The 12,287-nt window shown below is 37.3% G+C and overlaps 1 protein-coding gene across 1 annotated transcript; it reads right to left on the reverse strand.

The window, feature by feature from the left end:
- Positions 1 to 9,248: 9,248 nt before the first annotated feature.
- Positions 9,249 to 10,184, reverse strand: LOC126764687 (uncharacterized). Its single transcript, XM_050482338.1, has one exon. The coding sequence runs from the start codon at positions 10,182 to 10,184 to the stop codon at positions 9,249 to 9,251; it is 936 nt and encodes a 311-aa protein (XP_050338295.1).
- Between the last annotated feature and the right edge of the window lie 2,103 nt (positions 10,185 to 12,287).

Here is a 12,287-nt window from a genome sequence, read left to right on the forward strand (position 1 = left end):
CAAAAATTGGAAAGAAGTTGGGCCTTCGACTTTATGTAAAAGCATCCTTAGGTAAAAGCATTCACTATTATTGGGATGAACAACATAAACTCTTCCCAAGGCGTCTCCTTTTTTTAAGTTTTCGTAACCCTCAACAGGAGAGCCTATTTTCCTACGTTGGAATTTTTTTGTAGATCCATTCCACGTGTAATAAGCAGGAACTTTGTCGTAGGTTATAGTTTTGGCGAAATCATCATTTGCACATAACTTAAAAAAAGCCGTTAAAGTCGTATCTGTTGGATTATTAACAATATCACGCACGTTATTTTCGTTGAAATATATCCTTTGGCCGTTTTCTAAATGAACTGATAGATGAGTAATAGTAGGATAGCGATCATGGATATCAAAAGAGAAAATTCTCCACAGAGCTTCCGACGTGCATATGTATCTTCCAGACTGAAATTCTTGAATTTCATCTTTCGAATTTATTGTAAAAGTTGCTTGGTCGCTACCCTTATTTATGTATTTACATACGTATTTAATAGATTTTATAGAACTGCAGAGCTCGACATTGATATGGGCATTAAAAGCTTTTAATAACACAGGGTTATATGGTACCACCCAGCTATTATCAACAGTGTAGTTGCGCAACGATGCTGTTTGACCTCCTTCTGCTGGGGATAAACGGCGATATTTTGGATATCCATCATCCCCACAGGATGTGGTATCTTGAAAAGCTTTTGGATATTTTTTTATACAGCGGTTCTCTTTCATACATGGAGCGTTAGGGTTTAAAGCACCGCATGGTCCATGTATCATGTGCTTCACTACCAAATCGTGCAAAATTGGATCGCATTGCTTATTCGGTAATTCGGCGGAAATAACACTATCAACTTGATTTGCTGTTATCTTATTTTTTAACCAAAGCAATAGATGCACATGTGGAAGTCCACGCTTTTGCCATTCCACAGTATACATATGGCACTGAGGCGGGCCAAATATATGAGCTTTGTTAATTAATTTTAACAGCTTTTTAATTTTTAAGTTAAAAACTCTATTGATAATATCATAGCGCTGTTGAACAACAGTGTTTGAATCTAAATTGGTTTTAATTTCTTCCCAGTTAGGGTTGCATGTAATTGTTATGAACAAATCAGGCTTCCCATAATTCCTGACATAAGTCATAGCATCTTGCGTTTTTTCATGAAGATATCTAGGGCCGCCTGTGAATGTTGCAGGGAGAATAACTAATTGACCAATTTGATTTGGTTCTTCATTTGATTTTAAAGCATCCTTCAAATGAATATAGTTCTCTGCACGTAACTGTTTTTGGTTATTTCGTAAATACGCCAGACGCTCTGTCTCAATTTTAGCGTATTGATCAACTATGTACTGATTCATTAACATTCCATACTTATGAATCGGGTTGAACAAATTTTCCTTTACCATTAAACGGTAGCAATAAAAGCTCATGCAGGAAACTGTTTTTGAGATAGGCTCTTTCGAATTAGGATCAATTTGTGGAATATTTGTGTAGTAACCGTTTTCACCGCGACAAAATATTAGTGGGTATTGGAGACTATCATAACTACGATGAAGTTCAGAAATTCGAACTAAATTGTTGCACCGACTTTTTAAAATTATGTCCCTTTTATTAAATTCTTGACCAGTTATCATGACCGCAACTTCACTGGTACATGGTGCATTGTATCGACCAGGATGACTTCCGACAGGCACTTTATTTGCATGAATAATTACTTGGAAATCTGGAGTATTTGGTGGAACACTTTCTAATGCAGTTTTAAATGACGAAATATACGCGTTATGTTCATGCAACATGTCTTGCAAAACCCTTACAACTCCTTTGTCAACTACTTGCGCTGCTCTACTACATCTTACGGACGCTTGTGCTTCAGAGTCTGAAATAAAATAAATCTGAAGGAATTGATGCCCTTGGTCTAATTCCGGAAACAAACTACCTGCTAAGTGGTAAACTTGCCCTTGTATCTTAAACGTAGGCATGTAACCACGCTCGACAATTTGATTACTCCGAAATGAAGTAAATTGGAATGCATTGTTGTAGCTCCGTATATTTTGCAAAAAATGAGTCGATTTTGGATGATTACCTGTTAATAAGGACTTTAGTGGTTCGGGTGGAGGAGGGATTTCTTCTAAACAGACTTTTCCACCAAGGCAGCACATGCCAACTGATTCACCTGGATATCTTTTGGCAGAACAAAAACTACAAACAATTGACATATTTCCAATTGAAATATATTGGTCATTTGCATATTCAATCGCAGCATCGTAGCGCATACCCGAAAGCTTTTTTTCACGCCACAAATGTTGGCTGGCTTCAAACCGGCGCGCATGGTTTCTAACCCTATTTTGCATCAGGCGCGCCTCCCGCTGACTTTCTGTTTCAATAGTACGTGCATTTCGCTGTCTCTTCGCACGTACAGATAGTACGTCGTTATCAGTACGACGTCGAGGCATGCTTTTAATTAAATTTTTAGATTTAGTAGTCGCTATTTATTCAAAAATTCTCGCAATTTTGAGAAAACACGAAAAGCGCTCAGTTCTATTCGCTTGCTAATTCGAGAATGATTAATAATTTCCAGCAGCTGACCACATGTTACAAATATGCCACTCATGTTGCCTCGCAGAGGAACGGAGTGAGAATTTATTCTTTTATGAAGTATCGAACATGCTTGCAAACTGTCGTTCAGCATACAAATACATACATATGGTGTTTTCCGCTACAATGCCCATATCCAGCATTCCATTCCATGTCTTGCCGCGCATGCACATATATACACACAATTATATGGAAATATAAGTATTAATCTCTACGTTGTTATATACAAATGTTTCAATACCACTAATACGCATGGGGCTTTGCGCGAACATGTTGTAATCAAACAAATTTCATTTCTAGCGAGCAGGTTGCGCAAAATTGTTCGCCTTGCCGCGGATGCATAGAACATTAATTGATACATATTGATACTCATGTTTCAATTCAACTCTTTTTTTCATTTATGCTTTGCGCTTCTCCTGCATGCAGCAACAGGCGACAATAATAACGAAGCTCGCATAAAACAGAATAAAAAATGTTAAAAGATGTTTATATTTTAATTTTTTTTCGTATTGATATTAATATGAACAATGCAATAACTGATGCAATTTGCTTAAGAAATATTCAATTCATTACATCGATTTTTCCTTTCTAAATTGATGCAGTAGTTTTAAAGATATTGGAGTGTGAAGATAAAATTAGTCTATTTTTGAGGTTTTTTTGCTTATTGTCGCGCCTTTATAAGGCAAAATATTTTTTAAGGTATCCTACGTTGGAGAGGAGGGCTCAAGGTATGTTTTGCAAAAAACAATAACAATACGGAATAAAATCGGTTAAGATTTAGCTGAGCTGTGAGGTAACATACACATTTTAACGCTTTATTTTATAAGATGTAGAGATATGTATATAAAATTGCTTAGATTTCGATACTCAGCTTGACGTTTCACATCTTAAGGTATTTCCCTTGCTTTGATTACTGAAAGTTTCAAGAGTATAAAACATTCGGTTGCACCCGAACTTAGCCCTTCTTTTCTTGTTTCATATTATTTTTATACTCTCGCAACAATGTTGCTAAGGAGAGTATTATAGTTTTGTTCACATAACGGTTGTTTGTAAGTCCTAAAACTAAAAGAGTCAGATATAGGGTTATATATACCAAAGTGATCAGGGTGACGAGTAGAGTCAAAATCCGGATGTCTGTCTGTCCGTCCGTCTGTCCGTCCGTCCGTGCAAGCTGTAACTTGAGTAAAAATTGAGATATCATGATGAAACTTGGTACACGTATTCCTTGGCTCCATAAGAAGGTTAAGTTCGAAGATGGGCAAAATCAGCCCACTGCCACGCCCACAAAATGGCGGAAACCGAAAACCTATAAAGTGTCATAACTAAGCCATAAATAAAAAGATTAAAGTGAAATTTGGCACAAAGGATCGCATTAGGGAGGGGCATATTTGGACGTAATTTTTTTGGAAAAGTGGGCGTGGCCCCGCCCCCTACTAAGTTTTTTGTACATATCTCGGAAACTACTATAGCTATGTCAACCAAACTCTACACAGTCGTTTTCTTCAGGTATTTCCATATACAGTTCAAAAATGGAAGAAATCGGATAATAACCACGCCCACCTCCCATACAAAGGTTATGTTGAAAATCACTAAAAGTGCGTTAACCGACTAACAAAAAACGTCAGAAACACTAAATTTTACGGAAGAAATTGCAGAATGAAGCTGCACCCAGGCTTTTTTTAAAAAATTGAAAATAGGCGTGGCCTCGCCCACTTATAGACCAAAAACCATATCTCAGGAACTACTAGACCGATTTCAATGAAATTCGGTATATAATATTTTCTTAACACCCTGATGACATGTACGAAATATGGGTGAAATCGGTTCACAACCACGCCTTCTTCCAATATAACGCTATTTTGAATTCCATCTGATGCCTCTTCTGAATAATACGAGTATATACATTAGGAACCAATGATGATAGCGGAATAAAACTTTACAAAAATACGGTATTTGAAAAATATATAAATGACGTATAATGAAATCTCGATTATCACTTTATTGTGCGAGAGTATAAAATGTTCGGTGACACCCGAACTTAGCCCTTCCTTACTTGTTTTCCTTTGTTTTGCCGATAAAAGCTTCGGCTGGCGTCTTAGGACTTTCTCGTCCCAAGGTTTTTAATAAAATTAAAACGTTGAGAAAACGTATTTTCGGTATTTTATTATTTCCATAAGTTAAATCCCGATTTGGAAAATCAATTGTGGCTCCAATTTTGTTTAAGAAATGAATTCCAATTAAAAGATCACTCTCTAGGTTATCAATTTCATAAAAACGTTCTTGTATGCCCCATAATTAATATTATGAAATAATTTCATGATGGTAGAACCATAAATGGTTTTTACCCTCTTCTTTATTATTCAATTGTTTTTATCATTATAAATTCCAGTTCGTACCTACTTGTACGAACTGGTAGTCTCAAATATATTAAAGTTCTAATGATTTATTTATATATGTAATATAGGGCAAATCAAAGTTTACCCTAAAAAATTGTTTTTACCAATGTTATTTTCAAAAAATGAAAAAAAAAATGTTTGGGTCTAATCGATTGAAAAACTATTCAAAAATATAGTCCCAAAGTTTCATTGGTTCGTTCCGAATATTTTCGAAAAATATGCCCCTGCACCATTGCACTTCATGCAGCGGCTGTATAGGTACCAAAACTTTGTAGCTGGTTTCTTCGAAACATCATTTATTACCCGGCCAAAATTGCGAGCGAATTATTTTACCGATTTACTTGAACTTAAGCAAGACAATGTTATACTCAAGTGCGTGATAGAGCGCTTTTCCGAGAAAAATGACATTTTGACAGTTGTTTAACTTTTTTTTTTCAGACTTACTCCCCAATATTTCAAAATTCTAAAAACCCGTCTACTAAAAACTCGATAAAAGCTTGCTAATTAAAAAAAAATACTTTTTTCGTTTCAAGCAAGAAGCCTAGCCAGGAAATTGACGGCCGCAAACAATGTCAATCAACGGGATCGGTGATATTTTCCCCATTTTTATACCCTGAACAGGATATATTAAGGTTGCCACGAAGTTTGTAACGCCCAGAAGGAAGCGTCGGAAACCCTATTTTTATACATAAAAATCACGTGTCACGTTGTTTGTCCGCGATTTACGCCTAAACTACTGAGCCGATTTTATATTTGATTACACAGCGTGCGCTTTTTGATCCAACTTGAGGGACAGAATAGCTTACATCTCAATTTATTATTGCAAATTATTTGTATATTATTTGTCTATTATTTGACAGTCACAATTATTTGTTAGTTAAAAAAGATTCTAACAGATGGCGATAATCATTGATTGGATTGAGTAAGCATTCAACAGATGGCGCTATGTTAAAAATACTGTGGTGCTCGAGTCCACACTTCTGTATTTTTCCTATTTATTATCTTAATTTCCAAGAAAAACGCCTAACGAAATATTTGGCTTCTTTTCTGTTTCTTTATTTCATCAGAATGCTTAAAATAGTTCTGTTCGATTTTCTTACATCAAATAATGTTGCCAGAAGGCTCGTATATTTAAATTAGGTTGCCACAGCTACTCCCTTCCCAGTGATTAAATCACGATTTAGAATTGTCTGCAAATATTACATTTCTTTTTTTATAGGTTCGCAGCGGTGTATTTGGTAACTCGTCACTTCTGGGAAAGAAGTTAATCTTTCCACAGATATGTTGTGTATTGCGTTGTTAATTTTAATTGCATAGAGTCTGTCTGAAATGCGTTCCACAACTTCGAACGGACCCGTGTAAGGAGGCTCTAGTGGTTTTCTCACATGATCCGAGCGGATGAACACATGACTACAATCGTGTAGATTTTTATTGATGAAAAATCGTGTTGAATTGTGGTGTACCGGTGAACTTGGTTTTAGCTGCTGTATATACTCACGAAAGTTGGATATGAACTCCTGTGGATTATATGATCCATCCCCGTTATCAAAAAATTCGCCGGGTAAACGAAGATTAGTGCCATACAGCATTCTGCTGGGGATGCTCCAATGTCTTCTTTATGGGAACAGCGCAGTCCTAACATCACTGTTGGAAGGAGAAGTGGCCATGGAGTTTGTCGATTGCACATGAGTGAAGCTTTTAGCGTACGATGCCATCTCTCAATCATGCCGTTGGACGCCGGATGGTAAGCTGATGTACGTATCTTGTGTGCGCCAACCATTTTTGTCAATGCTTGGAATATTGCGGACTCAAACTGGGAGCCCTGATCTGTTGTTATGGTCTTCGGGGAACCGAAACGTGAGATCCATGCTGAATAAAAGCTTGTCGTTATCGTGTTGGCCGAAATATCTTTTAACGGAACTAGTTCGGGCCAACGTGTGAATCTGTCAATCATGGTTAAACAATATCTGTATCCCTCATGCTCTGGAAGAATGATGATATCAAGGTGGACATGGTCGAAACGTTGATCAGTTTGTTTGAACGGCTTAGGCGCTAGATGATTGTGCTTTTGTACTTTTGATCGTTGGCAACTGATACAAGAGCGAACCATTTCTATTACGTCCTTGTTCATTGACAACCAAATGTATTTGCTTCTAATTTGTTTTAAAGTTGATCTTGTACCAGGGTGTGAGAAATTGTGAATGTGTTGAAATATTTTGTTACGAAGCTTAACTGGAACGTACGGCCGAACCATTGCATTTGATGTATCGCAGTATATTGTATTGTCAGATGGAAGTTTTAGCTTCTGTAAATTTAAACTAGTGTTATTGTTTATGACAATTTGTTGTAACTCTGAATCTCTCTGCTGTTCTTCTTCTATTTCATCCATTGTGACTACTATGGGCATATCAATTTGGCATACTCTGGAGAGTGCGTCTGCTACCTCATTATTTTTACCAGACAGAAAAACGATTTGCTTTGAAAATTGTGCAATTTAATTTAAATGCCTTACCCGCCGTGGTGACGCTTTGTCTGTTTTTTGACGGAATGCATACGTTAAAGGCTTATGATCGGTGCGAATGACGAATTTGCGACCATCAAGTATTGGACGAAAATGTTTAATGGCTAAGTATATTGCATAAAGCTCACGGTCATACGCAGAGTAATTCTTTTGCGCATGTTTTAGCTTGGTTGAGAAGAATGCGATTGGCTTCCATTCCCCATTCACTTGTTGTTCCAGGTGTGCTCCAGCTGCAGTCTCCGACGCATCTTTTGTTAATGCAAACGGCGCATTTGGTACCGGAAAATTTAACAATGTTTGTGTAAGCAAACTGGCTCTGCAGTCACTGAATGCTTTTTCAAGCTCTGCATCCCAATCGATTTTTCGTTTGTCATTTTTTTTAGTCTTTGAAAAGGTTGTGTAGAGGTGCTTGAATTTGTGCGGCGTTAGGAATATGTTTCCTGTAGAAATTTACCATTCCTACAAACCGGCGGAGTTCAACAATTGTATTCGGCTTTGGATATTGACAGATTGCTTCTACTCTTTCTTTCGGTGGCTGTATACTTTCCGCTGAGATGTGGTATCCTAGGAAGTTTAGCTCGCTAACGCAAAACTCACACTTGGATAAGTTGATACATAGTTTTGCCTCTTTCAGTTTCTGCAGCACCAACTGGACATGCTTGTGATGTTCTTTTTCATTTTCTGAAAATATGAGAATATCATCTAGGTAACAGAAAACAAAGTCGATATTTCTGAATGTGATGTCTATGTATCTTTGGAACGTTTGAGTGGCATTTTTTAGCCCAAATGGCATAACGACAAACTCAAAAAGTCCAATTGGCGTACGCACTGCTGTTTTCGCTATATCTTTTTCACACATGCATATATTGTAATAAGCTTTTTTATATCAATTTTGGAAAAAACTGCTTTACCATGTAAGCAGTCGACTATGCTATCGAGGTGCGGTATCGGATAGCTATCTGGTTGCGTGTGGGCGTTTAGGGAGCGATAGTCACCGCAGGCTCGCCATCCCCCAGCTTTCTTTTTCACTAATTGAACTGGGCTTGCCCATGGACTGCTTGATGTACGAATTATACCTAGTTGCAACAGTTCATTGAATTCGCTTTTGATGACATTTAGTTTTTCTCCGGAGTAACGGCGAAGTGGCTCTGCAATAGGTCGGCAATCTGTTACAATTTGGTGATTGACGTCCATTGATGTTGGTAAGGAGTAAATATTAGGCGTTGTCAACTCAACATGCTGCTTAATGAGGTCTTGAAATTTAGATGAGGGCTTATTGTTGATATGCTGTGCATTTCAGCCTGCCGAACTGTTCCTTTTGTGGTAAGGGTTGTTTGTGAATCAACCAGACACTTTGCTCTGAGGTCTATCAGAAGACCAAAGTGTACCAGAAAGTCTGCTCCTATGATATGTGATTTTACGTTCGCTATTAAAAAGTTCCATGTGAAACTCCTCCGTAAGCCCAAACTTAGTGACAGATTTCTGGTACCAAAAGTTTGAATGGTTGAGCCATTTGCTGCAAACAGCTGAAGGCTATCAGGAGTAAGTGTTGAGTGTTTATGAATAATGTTCAGTGGTACAATTGAGATGACAGAACCGGAGTCAATTAAAAAGTTAAGATTGTTTTTGCTATCAAAAATGTGCAGTCTTCGTTCTTTGATGCTGATGTCTTGTTCTACGCTGCCATCAGTTGCATCGATAGACGGCAGCGAGATTAGTTTCCCTGCGTGCCTTCAGTAGGTTTGTTGAATTCGCATGGCGCTTGACATTTCCTCGATGTTGCACCAAATCGAATATCGTAGTAACATACTTTTGCGTTTTCACGTAGTCGACTTCTGCTTCGTTCGCCGCCGCGTTCAGCGCTTGAACTACGGCGTTGGTTCATTGTTGCAGCCATGTTGACTGATATTTCGCTTAGTTTTTGAATAATTTGGTTGAAGGAGGTCTCCAACGCCAATAGGCGGGCTTCAAAGGTGTTTTGCTTGGATATGTTTAGAGCTGAACAATTGGCTTCGTTGTCTTGCGGAATGGTTGTAGATGCGACTATGTATGAGGGTGAATTATCTACGATTCGATCGGCTACCTCGGCGAGATTTTCCAAGTCTGTACACTTGCACGCCGACAATATGCAACGAACGTTGTTGGGCATTCGCTGCAACCACAATGTTGACAGAGCTTCCTTAGAGACGTTATTGCCGGCCAGATCACGCATTTCCCTCAACAATTGACTGGGTTTCTTATTGAAAAGTTCTATTCCTGTTAGAAGTTTCATCAGCTGCTTCTCCTTGGACTCACTGAAACGAGCAATTAGTTCCTTCTTCAATTTGTCATACTTGTCCATGTCCGGTGGGTTTCTTGCAACATCTGAAACTTGGCGTAGGGTTTCTGCATCAAGTACCGTAATTACGGTGTAATATTTTGAGACATCAGATGTGATACGATTTATGTGCAACAAGCCGTCTATTTGCGTGAACCACAGGTCTGGGTCCGATGGCAAAAACTGGGGTAGTCTAATGACACCGACTGCTTCTATCGCGTTGTGTTGGCCCCCTTCTCTAGTGCCCGCTTCTGCCTGTGTTTGCTGTGCTGACCAGGTTGCGTCCGATTTCGGTGTGCCTTCATCTTTGTTAGGTGAATTCAGTAGTGGCATGCAAGAATGTGCTGATTGTAGTTGATGTATACAAGTTGGGGTTACCAATTATGTGGTGCTCGAATCCACACTTCTGTATTTTTCCTATTTATTATCTTAATTTCCAAGAAAAACGCTTAACGAAATATTTGGCTTATTTTCTGTTTCTTTATGTCATCAGAATGCTTAAAATAGTTCTGTTCGATTTTCTTACATCAAAAATGTTGCCAGAAGGCTCGTATATTTAAATTAGGTTGCCACAATACAAACGTTTTATATAAGCTACACTTTAACCCTATCATGCCCGATGTTGCCTATAGGCAACATTGTCTTTATGAGCGCATAAGTACCGCCATTTGAATTTTTTAATGTGAGATCTTTGCAAAAATGTCGGTGTATGTGTTTTACATCATTTTAGCTCTCATGTTCGTTATAATTTTCGCGCGGGTTCATGCAGTGATCGATCTCCGTATACGAAAAAAAAAAATAAATTTGGAAAAAAGTGCATATGGGAAAAGTTCCCAAAAACTTAAAAAACACTATTTCGTCATAAAGTAACGTTGACAATATAAATAAAGAAAGGTAAGTGAGTAATTTACAAAAAAAGAAAGTGGAAAAAGTTATTTCGTTTTTGTGCAATAATTTTGTAAAAGTTAAGTTGCCTATAGGCATCTTCGGTCAATTGTGTGTAATAAAATTTTGCATGTACTTGTTTACATACTAAGATGCGTCCAAAAGGTTTGACAAAAGCTGAAATTGAAGAGTTCGCTAATTTTGGCTGGGACGAGTCTGAGGATGAGGAAATGGAAAGAGAAGAGGAGGAAGAAGGTGAAAATGTGGAAGAATTGATCGAAATAGCGTTACAAAACATTGAAAAAAATTAAGGGGTCGAAGTTGGTTTGATCGAAGAATTACTTGGTACAGAAGAAAACGCAGAACAAAACGAAAATATTGAAACTGTACAAGGGGTGGTAGAGAAATTTGATTTAGCGACTTTGAAGTGGAGCAGCACAGAGCTATTAGAATGCGATGTCACTTGGAAAAGAGCATTATGCTGCAATCAGGTGAAACAACCTTTGGAATATTTTACCGAGTTCTTTGCGGATGAGCTGTTGGAAAAAATCCGAGACGAAACGAATTTATATGCGTTGCAAAAAAAAGGCACCGAATTGAAATGTACTGTGGAAGAAGTGAAAAAGTTTGTTGGCATTTTACTATACTTGGCAGTGGTGAAAATACCAACGTATGGAATGGCATGGGCTCAAAATTTCAAACTAGCGGCCGTTGCAAATGCTTTGCCCAGAAGCCGATTTGAAAAAATTAAACAGTTTTTCCATCTAAACAATAACAATTTGCAGCCTAAGAAGGGCCAACCAGATTATGACAAATTATACAAAGTGCGCCCTTTGTTTGACTTCATAAACAAGAACTTCAGCGAAATTCCGCAGGAAGAATATCAGAGCATTGATGAGCAAATGATTGCGCTTTAAAGCATAATCACTAATTATTTTAATATTCGAATACAAAATAACTTTAGGTTATACCAGAGAACGTAAGTATATTTATAGAGAAGGTTCACGATGTCAAAAATTTAGGGATATTTCAATTTTGGGATATTTACTGTTTTGGATGAGTGCATTTAACCACAGAAAATTATTAGCGCGTTTCACCACTTAACATCAAGGGACACGAAAATAGCAGAATTGAGAATATTCAGTGTTATATGAGAAAAATAATAATTCCAATGTTAAGGAATGTACGCTTACAGATTCGCATATTTATTATGCGCAAACGATGCTGCATATAATTTATAGATCAGTATACATGCTTATATTTATTATGAAAGCACATAAGTATGTACATATGTATGTATGTATTTTAAAATTGAGCTATTTTATGATGAATTCCATAAAATCTTTGCAAATATATAATTCAATAAGATTTGTATCACTACCTAAATATGCATTTTATATACATACATATGTAGGTTTGGTACGACATATATTTATATTTATATACTTAAATAAATATTTGCTTTGGTCAATAATTTTTTCGATATCATGTTAAAAGACCAAGCGGTAGCACATTTGCCCATACATATATAATTATGTGTGCATGTAAACA

Source organism: Bactrocera neohumeralis, unplaced genomic scaffold, assembly GCF_024586455.1.
Source record: "Bactrocera neohumeralis isolate Rockhampton unplaced genomic scaffold, APGP_CSIRO_Bneo_wtdbg2-racon-allhic-juicebox.fasta_v2 cluster09, whole genome shotgun sequence".
In the NCBI taxonomy this organism is placed as follows: domain Eukaryota; kingdom Metazoa; phylum Arthropoda; class Insecta; order Diptera; family Tephritidae; genus Bactrocera; species Bactrocera neohumeralis.

Bases quoted from the DNA above. Each gene is read 5' to 3' on its own strand.
- LOC126764687 (XM_050482338.1), bottom strand. From the start codon at position 10,184: ATGCCACTACTGAATTCACCTAACAAAGATGAAGGCACACCGAAATCG.